A 17,612-nucleotide genomic window follows, 5' to 3' on the forward strand; every position below is an offset into this window, starting at 1 on the left:
TAGGACTTACCATCTAAATGAATGGGATATTAATAGGACTGAGGTCTGAGATATAAATGAGTTATTAATAGAACTAACCTCTACATGAATGAGTTATTTTTAGGACTGACCTCTATATGAATGAGTTATTATTAGGACTGGCCATCTAAATGAATGGGTTATTAATAGGTCTGACCTCTATATGAATGGGTTATTAATATGACTGACCTCTATATGGATGAGTTATTAATAGGACTGACCTTTATATGAATCAGTTATTAAAAATACTGACCTTTATATTAATGATTTATTAAGACAGACCTCTATATGAAAGAGTTATTAATAGGACTGACCTCTATATGAATGAGTTATTATTAGGACGGACCACTGTGAATGAGTTATTAATAAGACTGACCTCTATATGAATGGGTTATTAATATGACTGACTTCTATATGAATGGGTTATTAATAAGACTGACCTCTATATGAATGGATTATTAATAGGACTGACCTCTATATGAACGAGTTATTAATAAGACTGACCTTTATATGAATGAGTTATTAATAAGACTGACCTTCATATGAATGAGTTATTAATAAGACCGACCTCTATATGAATGAGTTATTAATAGGACTGACCTCTATCTCCTGGTAGGAGCTGTTGATCATAGCGATGAGCATGTTGAGTAGAACCACCACCATGGTGACGTTATAGACCCCGTAGAGCACATAACCAATGTTCTCTATAAACTTATGGTCATACTTCAGGACCACGGAGATCACCTCCGACAGACCAAAGATGGACCAGAACAGGGTCTTAAAGCTCTCCTCCACTCTGGCGAAGGAAGGAACGAAGGAAGGAAGGAAGAAGACAGACAGACAGACAGACAGACAGACAGACAGACAGACAGACAGACAGACAGACAGACAGACAGACAGACAGACAGACAGACAGACACTCTCCAGGTGAGTCTTTAAACCACAGTATGGTGTAATTGATAGAGGTTATGAGCTGGCACTGATGAAATAGTTCCAACACATTATCCCCCCACCAGGACATTATCCCCCCACCAAGACATTATCCCCCCCACCAGGACATTATACCCCCACCAGGACATTATCCCCCCACCAGGACATTATCCCCCCACCAGGACATTATCCCCCCACCAAGACATTATCCCCCCACCAAGACATTATCCCCCCACCAAGACATTATCCCCCCACCACCAAGACATTATCCCCCCACCAGGACATTATCCCCCCCACCAGGACATTAGCCCCCACCAGGACAGCTCAATGAAGGCCAATTCTACTGTCACATTTTAGAACAGATCACTAAGAGGATTTTGCTGCAATTTATAAGCTCAGAATTGAAGCTGAGTCCAGTCCAGCCCAGTCCAGTTCAATCCGGTCCTGCTTTTAGCCACAGTGCTCTAGCTAACTTTCTGGTTGAGGGGCTTTTGAATAAGCAAAACAAACACTGAGCCTAAAGAACACAGACATTTGGCCTCAGTTCTGTAAATACATATTCAATCAGTGGCAGAGCTGGAGGAAGGGAGAAAAGGGAGGAGAAATGATGACAGAAAGCCTGTGTGTGTCCTTTCCACTTTCAGAGCTGAGAGCACACACAAATCCACACACCCTCGGCAGTGAAGTTTACTGGTATCTCCTCAGAGTGAACTTCTCATCTTTCCGAGAAGACCAGAAAACACTTCTTAACTTCAAAGACCTCTCTCTCTCCTTCGCTCTTGCTGTTTGTGTGTTCTCTAGTCCCATGATATGCAATAACTCTGTAGTTATAAAACTAAACGTCAAGCCAAACATCTCTCATCACATAGCAATATGTCCAGTAACATCTCAGTATACTGCAGGACCCAGTACGTACAGGACATTATCTCTCTAGAAGGACAGTGTTCTCATGTAGAACAGAATTCATATCACCGTATGACAGGCCATGCATTGATCCCTGTCCTCTGACCCAGGGGTCACATGACAAACGTCCTTACGAAGGCGTGATACTCGAACCATCACTAATGTCCTTGTCAATACACACAACACTATGTAGAAATGGACTGACATATTATTAGGCAGCGAAAGGGATAGAAATGGACTGACATATTATTAGGCAGGGAAATGGACTGACATATTATTAGGCAGGGAAAGGGATAGAAATGGATTGACATTATTAGGCAGGGAAATGGATTGACATATTATTAGGTAGGGAAATGGATTGACATATTATTAGGCAGGGAAATGGACTGACATATTATTAGGTAGGGAAATGGATTGACATATTATTAGGTAGGGAAATGGATAGAAATGGATTGACATATTATTAGGCAGGGAAATGGACTGACATTATTAGGCAGGGAAATGGATTGACATATTATTAGGCAGGGAAATGGATTGCCATATTATTAGGTAGGGAAAGGGATAGATATGGATTGACATATTATTAGGTAAGGAAAGGGATAGAAATGGATTGGCATATTATTAGGCAGGGAAATGGATTGACATATTATTAGGTAAGGAAATGGATTGACATATTATTAGGTAGGGAAATGGATAGAAATGGATTGACATATTATTAGGCAGGGAAATGGACTGACATATTATTAGGCAGGGAAATGGACTGACATATTATTAGGTAGGGAAAGGGATAGAAATGGATTGACATATTATTAGGCAGGGAAATGGATTGACATTATTAGGCAGGGAAATGGATTGACATATTATTAGGCAGGGAAATGGATTGACATATTATTAGGTAGGGAAAGGGATAGATATGGATTGACATATTATTAGGCAGGGAAAGGGATAGAAATGGATTGACAATAGAAGTTTATGACACATACACTGACATCCCAACTGGTCTGCAGATATATACAGTAATCCTCTCTCTTGATGATTTCTCTGTCTAACCTCTCCTCACCCACTGTGAACAATTCGGTCAGTCTCTGCCTCCTGCTACGCTTCCTATTCACACAGAGAGCAGTTCAGTAGATGTGGGCACCGGGTGGGGATCCATCATTAAAGACTTCTGTCTAGTTCCCTAACGACTGGTCACAGCAGGTGCCTTCAGAGACACAGCAGTCCTTAACCCTCAGGAGAACACCTCACTGACAGAAGGGAGGAGATAGGGGGGAGGAATACAAGACACCAATAAGTGGCTTGTAGTGTCTTCTCTCCCCCTGTTCTCCAACCACCCTAGGATAGGCTGTCAGGCTGCAGCTGTCACACACATACACACACAAAAGAACATATGGGTGTGGTGACTCACCTCTACCGTGTGTGCAGTCCAAACCCTGCTCCTCTGCTCCATCAGGAGACTCACCTGAGCACACAGTAGCTCTCTGTTTCTCTTTATCTACCTTTCTTTTCCTTCTTTACTTTTCTCTTCCTCGCTACCTTTCTTCAGTGCCATGCTGTCTCTCTCTTTCCTTCTCTTTCCTTCTCTCTTCCAACCCCTCTCTCTTTCCCCTCTCTCTCCCAACCCCCACTCTCTCTCTCTTTTCCTCTCTCCCAACCCCCACTCTCTCTTTCCCTCTCTCCCAACCCCCACTCTCTCTCTCTTTCCCTCTCTCCCAACCCCCACTCTCTCTCTCTTTCCCTCTCTTCCAACCCCCACTCTCTCTCTCTTTCCCTCTCTCCCAACCCCCTCTCTCTCCCAACCCCCACTCTCTCTCTTTCTCTCTCCCCACCCACCCCCTCCCCCTCTCTCCCCAACCCCCACTCTCCCACTCTTTCCCTCTCCCCACCCACACCCCCCTCTCTTTCCAACCCCCACTCTCTCTCTCTCTTTCCCCCCACCCTCTCTCTCCCAACCCCCACTCTCTCTCTCTCTCTCCCCACCCTCGCTCTCCCAACCCCCACTCTCTTTCTCTCTTTCCCCCCACCCTCTCTCTCCCAACCCCCACTCTCTCTCTCTCTCTCAACCCCCACTCTCTCTCTCCACCCCCCACCCTCTCTCTTTCCCCCCACTCTGATCCCTCTATCTCAACCTCTATATCACTCTCCTTCACTCTGATCCCTCTATCTCAACCTCTATATCACTCTCATTCACTCTGATCCCTCTATATCAACCTCTATATCACTCTCATTCACTCTGATCCGTCTATCTCAACCTCTATATCACTCTCAAACTCTCCCTGCCTTCTCTCAACCTCTATATCACTCTCAAACTCTCTCTGCCATCTCTCAACCGCTATATCACTCTCAAACTCTCCCTGCCATCTCTCAATCACTCTCAAACTCTCCCTGCCATCTCTCAACCTCTATATCACTCTCAAACGCTCCCTGACATCTCTCAACCTCTATATCACTCTCAAACTCTCCCTGCCATCTCTCAACCTCTATATCACCCTCAAACTCACCCTGACATCTCTCAACCTCTATATCACTCTCAAACTCTCCCTGCCTTCTCTCAACCTCTATATCACTCTCAAACTCTCCCTGCCATCTCTCAACCTCTATATCACTCTCAAACTCTCCCTGCCATCTCTCAACCTCTATATCACTCTCAAACTCACCCTGACATCTCTCAACCTCTATATCACTCTCAAACTCTCCCTGCCATCTCTCAACCTCTATATCACTCTCAAACTCTCCCTGCCATCTCTCAACCGCTATATCACTCTCAAACTCTCCCTGCCATCTCTCAATCACTCTCAAACTCTCCCTGCCATCTCTCAACCTCTATATCACTCTCAAACTCTCCCTGCCATCTCTCAACCTCTATATCACTCTCAAACTCTCCCTGCCATCTCTCAACCTCTATATCACTCTCAAACTCTCCCTGCCATCTCTCAACCTCTATATCACTCTCAAACTCTCCCTGCCATCTCTCAACCTCTATATCACTCTCAAATTATCCCTGCCATCTCTCAATCACTCTCAAACTCTCCCTGCCATCTCTCAACATCTCAGTCCCTCTCTCCTTTTTTCCTTCTATCACTCATTTTATGTCTATATATCCTTAGCTTGATGTATTTCTTTTATTTTTTAGATTTGTCTTTATTGTTGTGAATTGTTAGATATTACTGCACTGTTGGAGCTAGGAACACAATCATTTCGCTACACCCACAATAACAACTGCTAAATATGTGTATGTGACCAATAAAATGTGATCTGATTTGATTTGATTTCTGGCCTACACTAAACTGGATTCCATACCACCAGCCCTATTTACGGCTCCCTCTAAACCCCTCTCTCTGTATCATTCTCATCTCTTTATCTCTCCACTCTGCCTATTCTCACTCTACCCCAAAACATGATAATATCTCTCTGTTTCTTGGTTTTGCCCTCTCCCTCATTCATATTTTTCTCAGTGTCTGTGCACAGATGCGTATCTTAATTTGATCATCCTGTTGTTTCATGACATGCGAACTTGTAGTGCATTCAAGGTTTATAAAAGCTTCTAAAGTTTGTAATTTTCACTTAAAAAATGAATTGGTCCCACAGATGTCGATGAATTCTAATCAACAAATTAGGAAACAGCATCTGTAGGTCTCTGTCTTTCTTCCTCTCCCTCTTTCATTTCCTCTCTCTCACTTCTCCTCCAGTGTCGGTGGATCTGGCCAGTTTCCCTCACTGAGGCAGCAAAAAATCCACCTCTGCTGCTCTCCTTCTCCCTCTAGTCTTTCTATCCCATCTCTCCACTCCATACTCATTCCTACTTTCCTCCTCTAGCCTTCATCAGTCTGTGGAGCATTTGTCATGCATGGCTGACTAGAACATAGAGACAATCTCATCACCTCAGCAGTCTGAACCCTCAAGCCATCCTCCAGAGACCCTCGTTCACCCTCTCCCTGGCACCCACTCAACGTGCCTCCACCTGGGGTATCATTATCACTGACACCTGCCTCCATCACCACCGGAGCCATCAACCCAGCCCTCGCTATCCTCCATCAAAACCTGCCCTGTCAACTATACTTAATCACACAAAGCAATAACAGACACACGCGCACACACACGCACGCACGCACACACACACACACACACACACGCACACGCACACACACACACACACACACACACACACACACACACACACACACACACACACACACACACACACACACACACATAGAAAGGAGTGATGGAATGTATGTTGACACCTTCAAATATAGACAAACTCAACTATTATTGTTTTTTTCTGATGCAAGCAGAGTCAGAACTGGAGTCATACTGACCCCTTGTGGCATGAGTAACAACTTTTCAATAGAAGAGTTGACTCATAACAGCTCACACTAGCAATTCAAGAGGGAAAAATATTTGTGGAAAAATATCCTCAAAACTGACAAATCCCAACTATGTTTCAAGGCAAAGCCTTTCTTATTACAGACTGATCTAACTCGTGTTTGGGTAGAAACACATCAACAACACTTAGACAATACTAATTGGGCCTTAGAGTCCAAAATATAGCCCTGACACTGCGCATCCTGTGTGAGGGAGTAGAAGTGATGAGTTGGCCTTAGAAAATGTATACCAGTACCACCTCAGCAGACTGGCAGTTCTATGTGATCAGCCAAGCAGAACCCATCCTACACGCCACGGTTCTCTAACTCACAACTTAAAACACACTGACTGACTGACAGATGGACAGACTGACTGACTGACCGACAGACTGACTGACTGACAGGCAGGCTGGACTCAAAACCCATTAGCAAAGTGACTAAAAGATGATTGCGTGGAAACTTTCAGTCTGAGTCATAGGACACAGGAGAGGAGAAAGGAGAGGAGAGGAGATAGGAGAGGAGGAGAGGAGAGGAGGGAAGAGGATTGACAGTGTCTGAATGTGTGTGCCTTCTCTCTCCAAGATAAATCGTGACAAATGGTTCCTAAATGAGCCTCAGAGTAAAGATGATTGATATCACAAAGCAACGTTGCTAAAAAACAACAGACGGACATTGAATGAGTCCCAATTTTGCTTGTCATCACTGATGTGAAAGGACTGGCAAGATTCCAGAAAACATCATGACAGATGTCTACTAATAAACTGGCCAGAGATGTAGCCAGACACTGCTTACACCTGTCGTTTCAGAAGAGAGCTTTGATAGAAAGAAAGTAAGGCTGAGTTTCTATCTCTCTACACACTAATACGATGCAAAGTGTATGTGAACAGTATGTGAGTGTGAAGTGGAGAAGCTAGAGTTGTACTTGGCTCCCGGGTAGTAGGAGTAGAGGTTGAAGATGCGCGTGTGGGTGTGTGGTCCCACTCACGTGGTGAAGGCAGGGTTGTACTTGGCTCCCAGGTAGTGGGAGTAGAGGTTGAACATGCCGATCATGAAGGCCACAAACACCATGATGAAGATCACCATGAACTTGAAGATGTCCTTCACCGTCCGGCCCAGGGAGATCTGGAGCGGGCCGAAGCTCTCGTTGGCCGGCAGGATGTAGGCGATGCGGGAGAAACTCAGCACCACAGCGATGGCATACAGACCCTCCGAGATGATCTGGGGGTCCGACGGACGCCACTTATTCCTGGCTGAAAGAGGGAGGGGAGGGCAAGGGAGAGAGGAGCCTGATCACTAGAAACAGACCACTGCGCTACAGCAGTTCACAGACCCCTGGCAAATGGCGAGAATAGTAAGAATACGGATGATACCTGATGGTGATAGTGTGTCATTTGTATTACTTTGTTTTAAGCCATCCCCAAACCTCAGCCCTAACCGTAACCCCTCGGAAGTAATGCTTAACTAACTTCTTCGCTCTTTTAATTTTTGGATGAAAAATCTTCCCATTTTAAACAAGATATTTTGTCACGAAAAGATGCTTGACTATGCATATAATTGACAGCTTTGGAAAGAAAACACTCTGACGTTTCCAAAACTGCAAAGATATTGTCTGTGAGTGCCACAGAACTGATGTTACAGAAAAAACCTGGATAAAAATACAATCAGGAAGTGCCGCATTTTTTTAAACTGCCTCATGGCAATGACTCCTTATATGGCTGTTGGAGGAGCTAGGAGTCAGCTTACCTTTTCCACGTTTTCCCCAAGGTGTCTGCAGCATTGTGACGTATTTGCAGGCATATCATTGGAAGATTGACCCTAAGAGACTACATTTACCAGGTGGTCGCTTGGTGTCCTCCGTTGCAATTATTGCGTAATCTCCAGCTGCAGTACTTTTCCATTTGCTACTGAGGAGAAACCCAACTGCCACGAAGGACTTATCATCGAATAGATATGTGAAAAACACCTTGAGGATGATTCTAAACAACGTTTGCCATGTTTCTGTCGATATTATGGAGTTAATTTGGAAAACAGTTTGGCGTTGTAGTGAATGAATTTTCGTTTTTTTTTCTTAGTCAAAAGTGATGAACAAAACTGAACGATTTCTCCTACACAAATAATATTTTTGGAAAAAATGAACATTTGCTATCTAACTGAGAGTCTCCTCATTGAAAAAATCCGAAGTTCTTCAAAGGTAAATGATTTTATTTGAATGCTTTTCTTGTTTTTGTGAAAATGTTGCCTGCTGAATGCTATGCTTAATGCTATGCTAGACTATCAATACTCTTACACAAATGCTTGTGTAGCTTTGGTTGAAAAGCATATTTTGAAAATCTGAGATGACAGTGTTGTTAACAAAAGGCTAAGCTTGTGTTTCAATATATTTATTTCATTTCATTTGCGATTTTCATGAATAGAAAAAGTTGCGTTATGCTAATGCATTATAGTTTAAGTATTTTTCTGTCGATTTCTCAGCCAAGCAGGATGAACAAACGTGACGTTTTTCGCCTACAAAAATATTATTTTTGGAAAAAAGGAACATTTGCTATCTAACTGGGAGTCTCCTGAGTGAAAGCATCTGAAGTTCTTCAAAGGTAAATTATTTAATTTGGTTGCTTTTCTTATTTTTGTGAAAATGTTGCCTGCTGCCAGCACAGCCTAGCATAGCATTATGCCATGCTAAACTTACACAAATGCTTGTCTAGCATTGGCTGTAACGCATATTTTGAAAATCTGTGATGACAGTGTTGTTAACAAAATATGTTTATATTGAATATGTTTATTTAATTTCATTTGCGATTTTCATGAATAGGAAACGTTGCGTTATGGTAATGAGCTTGAGGCTATGATTACGCTCCCGGATACGGGATTGCTCGTCGCTAGAGGTTAAACTGTTCAACTTTGAGCTGTTCCTGTTTCAACCCTGTTACCATGCAGAATCAACCCTGTAAACGCGTGGAATTCATCCGTCAAACATAAACGTTTATTCATAATACATCACTTCTAAGCGAAACTATGAGATGTTGTTGGGAGAGTGAGAGTAGAACGTGAATGTAATTTCAAGGTAGGTGAAAGGAGAAGGGGTAATGGAGAGAGAAACATGGAGGGAGATGCAGGGATTAGAGAGACAGGGAGAGAGAGATATACATTAGAGAGAGAGAAAGGGGAGGGAGAGAGAGATATACATTAGAGAGAGAAAGGGGAGGGAGAGAGATATCCATTAGAGAGAGAGAAAGGGGAGGGAGAGAGAGATATACATTAGAGAGAGAGAAAGGGGAGGGAGAGAGAGATATACATTAGAGAGAGAGAAAGGGGAGGGAGAGAGATATACATTAGAGAGAAAGGGGAGGGAGAGAGAGATATACATTAGAGAGAGAGAAAGGGGAGAGAGAGATATTACATTAGAGAGAGAAAGGGGAGGGAGAGAGATACATTAGAGAGAGAGAAAGGGGAGGGAGAGAGATATACATTAGAGAGAGAGAAAGGGGAGGGAGAGAGAGATATACATTAGAGAGAGAGAAAGGGGAGGGAGAGAGAGATATACATTAGAGAGAGAGAAAGGGGAGGGAGAGAGAGATATACATTAGAGAGAGAGAAAGGGGAGGGAGAGAGATATACATTAGAGAGAAAGGGGAGGGAGAGAGAGATATACATTAGAGAGAGAGAAAGGGGAGGGAGAGAGATATATACATTAGAGAGAGAGAGAGAGAGAGAGAGAGAGAGAGTGAGGTCTTAAGGGAATACTGGACATCTTACAGTGCCGGATTGGTTCAAAACGAAGAATTTGTTTACTCATAAGCACTTTGTTTTCATCCTTTGAAAAATACTTTCTCATTACAAAACCACCAGGAGAGATAAACACACACGCACACAGACAACTACCAGAGATCAGGGTGTGTGACTGAGTGCGTCATTGTCTGTTGGCTGTTTCAAAGTGTTTGTGTGTAAACAGTGGGGAGGCTGGCATATGCGTGTGTATGCAGACTGCGTAGCAGCTTACTTTAAACAGTCGTTGTCATAACAACCCCACACCACAAGATGACGGCAGTGATTAGGGGGCTTGAGCAGTGTACTGTGAAGGGTACTAGAGCACAGTGGCTAATGTAGACACTCGTAGAAGGGTAGAAAATGAGAATGCCAACTGTATATTTCCACGCACCATAGGTGTAGTAGGCAACCTCAGTAGGTAGGGATGCGTTGCGGATGTCTTCGTTGGTCACAAACTGGTCTACGTACAGCTGGGCCTTGGAGGCCTTGAGGAAGGCCATGAGCCGAGCGGTGAACGATGCTACGAAGATAGACAACATGCCGAAGTCTAACACATTCCATAGGTGATTCACGTACTCTCTAGGGCCGTCCACCCAGATCTCCTTGACCTCTGACCAGATCATACCTGAAAGAGAGAGAGAGAGAGAGAGATGGTGGTCTGGGCCTAAACCACACAAAAACAACTCTATACACCATGGAACACAAAGCTTTTACTGTCTCATTCTGGTCTGATGTTTCTTGTCGGTTGAGAATGTCTGTATTTCCAATTTCTTTGATGAAGTCTGGGTTCTTGCTCTTTAGGCCAAAGGCAGATGACACCTTTTCCCTAAAGAGCAGGAACCCGGAATTCATCAAAGAGATTGGAAATACAGACATTGTCAACCGATAAGAAACATGGTATAAAGTATAAAGGAGATGGACCCACTGGTTGCCCTCTAGGTTACAGAGAGCTGGTAGTCCCACCCACCAAAATACCAGGTGTGAAACAGGGAAGAGACTCAGGTGTTATGCTAATTTGTTATAGAGCAGACCTAACCCACTTTATTAAATTAGTCAAAACAGGAACATTTTACATGCATCTAGAAATGAATAAGGACATGTTCTCAACAGAGGAAAATGTCCTCATGTCTGCTACATGTCTGCTACATATATCCCCCCAATAGAATCCCCACACTTGAACTTTTTATGGCTGCAGGGGCAGTATTGAGTAGCTTGGATGAAAAGGTGCCCATTGTAAATGGCCAGCTCCTCAGTCTCAGTTGCTAATATATGCATAGTATTATTATTATTGGATAGAAAACACTCTGAAGTTTCTAAAACTGTTTGAATTATGTCTGTGAGTATAACAGAACTCATATTGCAGGCAAAAACCTGAGAAATTCCACTTCCTGTTTGGATTTTTTCTGGGGGTGGCAGATTTTCAACCAAGCTCTCATTGAAATTACAGTGAGCTATGGATGAGTTTTCACTTCCTACGCCTTCCACTAGATGTCAACAATCAATAGAACTTTGTCTGATGACTCTAATGTGAAGGGGGGTCGAATGACACAGGAAATAGTCACCACTGCCAAGAGTTGGCCATGCTTTCACCATGTGCGTTCACAGGGGAAGGACCTGCGTTCCATCGCTCATCTGAAGTCATTCTAATTCTCCAGTTGGAATGTTATTCAAGATATATGTAAACAACATTCTAAATATTGATTCAGTACATCGTTTGACATGTATCTACTGAACTTCTACTGAACTTTTGGACATTTCGTCACATTATAGTGGACGCGCTTTGTGACTTTGGAATTGTTTACCAAACGCGCTAACCAAACAGACATTTTTGAGCAAATCAAGCATTTATTGTGGACCTGGGATTCCTAGGACTGCATTCTGATGAAGTTCATCAAAGGTAAGGAAACATTTATCATGTATTTTCTGGTTTCTGTTGACTCCAACATGGCGGCTAATTTGGCTAATGTTGTGAGCTCCGTCTCAGATTATTGCATGGGTTGCTTTTTCCGTAAATGTTTTTTGAAATCTGACACAGCGGTTGCATTAAGCAGAGGTCTATATATAATTCCATGTGTATAACTTGTATTATCATCTACATTTATGATGAGTATTTCTGTTGAAACGGTGTGGCTATGCAAAATCACTTGATGTTTTTGAACTAGTGAATCTAATACGCCAATGTGAACTCAGATTTTTTAAATATAAATATGAACTTTATCAAACAAAACATGCATATATTGTGTAACATGAAGTCCTATGAGTGTCATCTGATGAAGATAATTCAAGGTTAGTGATTAATTTTATCTCTATTTCTGCTTTTTGTGAATGCTATATTTCACTGGAAAATGGCTAGGCTTATTGTTATTGGTGGAGACCTAACATAATCGTTTGTAGTACTTTTGCTGAAAAGTATATTTGAAATCGGACACTTTGGTGGGATTAACAACAAGATTACCTTTAAAATTATATAAGACACGTGTATGTTTTAGGAATTGTAATTATGAGATTTCTGTGGTTTGAATTTGGCGCCCTCTATTTTCACTGGTAGTTGTCATATCGATCCCATTAGCGGGATTGCAGCCATAACAAGTTAATGATGACAGCTTCTCCATCCTAGACGGGGAGATCAACCATTTCCAGGCCCAGGGACATGTACTAGTCTCTGGTGACCTAAATTCCAGAACTGGACAAGGTCCTGACACCTCAGCACACAGGGGGACAAACACCTACCTGGAGGTGACAGCATTCCCTCCCATATTTGCCCCCCTAGGCACAACTACGACAACATAACCAACAAAAACAGGGCACAACTCCTGCAGCTCTGTCAGACGCTGGGTATGTATATAGTCAATGGTAGGCTTTTATGGGACTTCTACGGTAGGTACACCTATAGCTCACCTCTTGGCAGTAGTACTGTAGACTACTTTATCAATGACCTCAACCCAGAGTCTCTCAGAGCGTTCACAGTCAGCCCACTGGCATCCCTACCAGATCACAGCAAAATCACACTCTACTTGAACAGAGCTATGCTCAATCTTGAGTCACAAAAATAACTGAATAATATTAAGAAATGCTATAGATGGAAGGAAAGTAGTGTGGAAATCAACCAAAAAACAATTAGGCAACATCAAATTCAAGTGAAGGTGTAAACTTGGCAGTAGAAAACCTAAACAGTATATTTGACCTCTCAGCTTCCCTATCAAATCTAAAAATGTCAAGGAGACAACCTAAGAAAATTAACAACAATGACAAATGGTTTGATGAAGAATGCAAAAACCTGAGAAAGAAATTGAAAAACCTATCCAACCAAAACATAGAGACCCAGAAAACCTGAGCCTACACCTTCACTACGGTGAATCACTAAAACAATACAGAAATACACTACGGAAAAAGGAGAAGAAGGAGAAAAGAAGAAGATAGCACGTCAGAAATCAGCTCATGTAATTGAAGAATCCATAGAATCTAACCACTTCTGGTAAAATTTGAAAACTCGAAACAAACAACAAGAAAAGTTATCTATACAAAACAGAGATGTGGGGATAAACCACTTCTCCAATCTTTTTGTCTCTATTACAACGAACAAACAGCAAAAACATATACATGATCACATACAAAACTTAGAATCAACACATTTCTTTCCACAGGGCCAGGGGGTGAGACAGGGATGCATCTTAAGCCCCACCTTCTTCAAAATATATATCAACGAATTGACGAGGGCACCAGAACAGTCTGCAGCACCCGGCCTCACCCTACTAGAATCTGAAGTCAAATGTCTACTGCTGATGATCTGGTGCTTCTGTCCCCAAACAAGGAGGGCCTACAGCAGCACCTAGATCTTCTGCACAGATTCTGTCAGACCTGGGCCCTGACAGTAAAGACAAAAATAATGATGTTCCAAAAAGGTCTAGTTGCCAGGACCACAAATACAAATTCCATTTAGACACCGTTGCCCTAGAGCACACAAAAAACTATAAATAACTCGGCCTAAACATCAGCGCCACAGGTAACTTCCACAAAGCTGTGAACGATCTGAGAGACAAGGCAAGAAGGGCCTTCTATGCCATCAAAAAGAACATAAAATTTGACATACCAATTAGGATCTGGCAAAAAATACTTGAATCAGTTATAGAACCCATTGCCCTTTATGGTTGTGAGGGCTGGGGTCCACTCACCAACCGAGAATACACTAAATGGGACAAACACCAAATTGAGACTCTGCAAAAAATATCCTCAGTGTACAACGTAGAACGCCAAATAATGCATGCAGAGCAGAATTAGGGTGATACCCGCTAATTATCAAAATCCAGAAAAGAGCCGTTCAATTCTTCAACCACCTGAAAGGAAGCAATTCCCAAACCTTCCGTAACAAAGCCATCACCTACAGATAAATGAACCTGGAGAAGAGCCCCCCAAGCAAGCTGGTCCTGGGCCTCTGTTTACAAACAGAAACAGACCCCACAGAGCCCCAGGACAGCAACACAATAAGACCCAACCAAATCATGTGAAAAAAATAGAATTACTTGACACATTGGAATGAATTTACAAAAAAAAACAGCAAACCAGAATGCTATTTGGCCCTAAACAGAGAGCACACAGTGGCAGAATACCTGACCACTGTGACTGACCCAAACTTAAGGAAATCTTTGACTATGTACAGACTCAGTGAGCATAGCCTTACTATTGAGAAAGGCCACCATAGGCAGACCTGGCTCTCAACATGGCTCTCAAGTATAAGAGCACAAGGCGTAACCCAGATGCAGACACAGGAGGCAATCAGTTTGAGTCTTTGATATTTATTATATTCCAAAAGGGTAGGCAAGAGAAGGGTCGTGGACAGGAAAAAGGTCAAAACCAGTTCAGAGTCCAGGAGGTACAGTGTGGCAGGCAGGCTCGAGGTCAGGACAGGCAGAATGGTCAGGCAGGCTCGAGGTCAGGACAGGCAGAATGGTCAGGCAGGCTCGAGGTCAGGGCAGGCAGAATGGTCAGGCAGGCTCGAGGTCAGGGCAGGCAGAATGGTCAGGCAGGCTCGAGGTCAGGGCAGCCAGAATGGTCAGGCAGGCAGGTACAGAATCCAGAACAGGCAAGGGTCAAAACCGGGAGGACTAGCATAAGAGAATAGAAAAGGCAGCATGGGAAAACCCACACTGATTGACTTGGAACATACAAGACAAACTGGCACAGACAGACAGAAAACCCAGGTTTAAATACCTGGGGAAGATGGGTGACACCTGGAGGGGGTGGAGACAAGCACAAGGACAGCACAAGGACAGGTAAACAGAACAGGGTGCGACAAGAAGACAGGCTATGTGCACATGTAAACAGTGATTGCTGTGTGTGTGAGAGAGAGAGAGATGTGTGCTCACTGCCCACAAAATGAGGTGGAAACTGAGCTGCACTTCCTAACCTCCTGCCAAATGTATGACCATATTAGTGACACATATTTCCCTCAGATTACACAGACCCACAAAGAATTTGAAAACAAATCCCATTTTGATTAACTCCCATACCTATTGGGTGAAATACCACAGTGTGCAATCACAGCAGCAAGATGTGTGACCTGTTGCCACAAGAAAAGGGCAACTAGTGAAGAACAAACACCATTGGAAATACAACCTATATTTATGTTTATTTATTTTCCCTTTTCTACTTGAACTATTTGCACACCATTACAACACTATATATAGACATAATATGACATTTGTAATTTATTCTTTTGGAACTTTGTGAGTGTAACGTTCACTGTTTCACTTTTTTTTCTTCGTTTCACATTTGTGTATTATCTATTTCACTTGTGGAATAAATGTACATTTAATTGAGAGAGAGTGAGAGTGAGAGGGGGAGAGAGTAAGAAGAGAGGGAGAAACCAGTGGATTTTTTTGTAATGATTGGTCTTATGTTTGTGGGTACCACTCTCTTTCTTTCTCTTTTCCTATTTCTTTCTCTCCATCCGCCATCCTTTCCTTCTTTCTCTCTTAATCCATTCCCTCACATTCTTCCTCTTACCTCCCTCATTTCCTCCCCTCTTACCTCTATCCCCTTCTCTCCCTCTCCCCTACTCACCCAACACCCACTTCATGATCAGCATCTCCGTCCAGGAGAACTGAGTGGTCTTGACCCGGAACACCTGACGAGGGTGGTCGGTGATGGTCTCGTTGGGCAGGTTCTTGACCCCCTCAAAGCGGTCTGAGGCGTTGATGACCAGCAGGCCCAGGAAGATGGTGAAGGACACGGCGTGGGCCACAAACTTCATGAAAGGACTTCTCAGGATCTGACCCAACTAAAACAAACAGGGTTTGTTTCTTTACACTTAGCTCATAGCTGCTTTATCTAGGAAAATGTTGACTTATGACTGTGATGTGGATGTCTTGCCTAGCTATCTTAAGATGAATGCACTAAGCAGAAGTCCCTCTGGATAAAAGCCTTTTACTAAATGGTTCAAATGTAATTATAAGCCCTGAATGCTGATTGGCTGACAGCTGTGGTATATCAGAACAAATATCACAGGCATGACAAAATATGTATTTTTACTGCTGTCGTTATGTTTGTAACACGTTTATAACAGCAGCAAGGAACCTCAGGGGATTGTGGTATATGGCCAATATACCACGGCTACGGTCTGCATCCAGGCACTCTGCGTTCCTTCGTGCTAAGAACATCCCTTAGTCGTGATATATTAGCCATATACCACAAACCATAGAGGTGCCTTATTGCTTAAATGTAATAAATCCATGTTAAATGTGTACATGATATTGCAAAGAAACAGTATCACTGTCAGGGGGTGTCATAATAAACTGACTTAGTGGAACTAGTGTGGACTATGGTCTCTAACCTGAGGCTGAAAAACAAAACATATTCAGTTAAGTCAGAATTAGGGATCAGCTAAGTCAGAATTGGAGTCCGACTCAATACTCCTGTCAACTGAATAGAACATGTCTCCATTGGAGGGTAGCTAACAGAACTTCTATTTTATTGACCCTCTAGTGGCCCATGTCCAGAAATCAAAGTCTGAAGAGAAAACACTAAATAAGACAGTGTGTGTGAAATATGAATCTGGTTGTGTGTTCTACTATTCAGAAATAGAGAATCAGACAGGTACAGAGTGGTACACCAACACAAACACAGTTATGCTTCAGAGGGATGCAGATCGACACACTGAACATTCAAAACGATGCACTCAAAATCACAGGCACATGTATTTGTAAATATTAACATGCAAGCTTGTTCATTTAACACACAGTCATTGTGCTGTGTGCGTGTCCCACATCAACCAACAGTACATCAAGGGTGTTGATCACCACATTTACATCAGTCATATAGCACACACTCTTATCCAGAGCGACTTACAGACGCAATTAGGTGTAAGTGTCTTGCTCAAGGGCACATCGGCAGATTTGTGGGATTCGAACCAGCTGCCTTTCTGTAACTGATCCAACGCTCTAAGTACTAGACTACCTGCCGCCACATTGCCATCTTAACCAAATCAGTCAGGTGTGTGTCTTTCCCATCTGTTTACATCTGTTTACTCTGAACAGGAACTAGCTACGTCCCAAACTGCATCATATTCCTATAATGTATTGGACTACTTTTGACCAAACGTAGTGCACTATATAGGGAGAAAATATTTGTATTCTC

The 17,612-nt window shown here is 42.9% G+C and overlaps 1 protein-coding gene across 1 annotated transcript in view; it reads right to left on the bottom strand.

Annotated features, from left to right (window-relative positions):
• Nucleotides 1-17,612, bottom strand: part of LOC112255657 (short transient receptor potential channel 7-like) — a 55,421-nt gene that overhangs the window by 20,276 nt on the left and 17,533 nt on the right. The window contains exons 4-7 of the mRNA XM_042325805.1: nucleotides 16,041-16,257; nucleotides 10,372-10,605; nucleotides 7,201-7,465; nucleotides 619-814 (exon numbers count right to left, since the gene is read on the bottom strand). Of these exons, the coding sequence (XP_042181739.1) occupies nucleotides 619-814; nucleotides 7,201-7,465; nucleotides 10,372-10,605; nucleotides 16,041-16,257 (912 nt within the window). The remainder of the gene's footprint in view (nucleotides 1-618; nucleotides 815-7,200; nucleotides 7,466-10,371; nucleotides 10,606-16,040; nucleotides 16,258-17,612) is intronic.

The sequence above is a fragment of the Oncorhynchus tshawytscha genome, linkage group LG08 (genome assembly GCF_018296145.1).
Source record: "Oncorhynchus tshawytscha isolate Ot180627B linkage group LG08, Otsh_v2.0, whole genome shotgun sequence".
In the NCBI taxonomy this organism is placed as follows: Eukaryota; Metazoa; Chordata; class Actinopteri; order Salmoniformes; family Salmonidae; genus Oncorhynchus; species Oncorhynchus tshawytscha.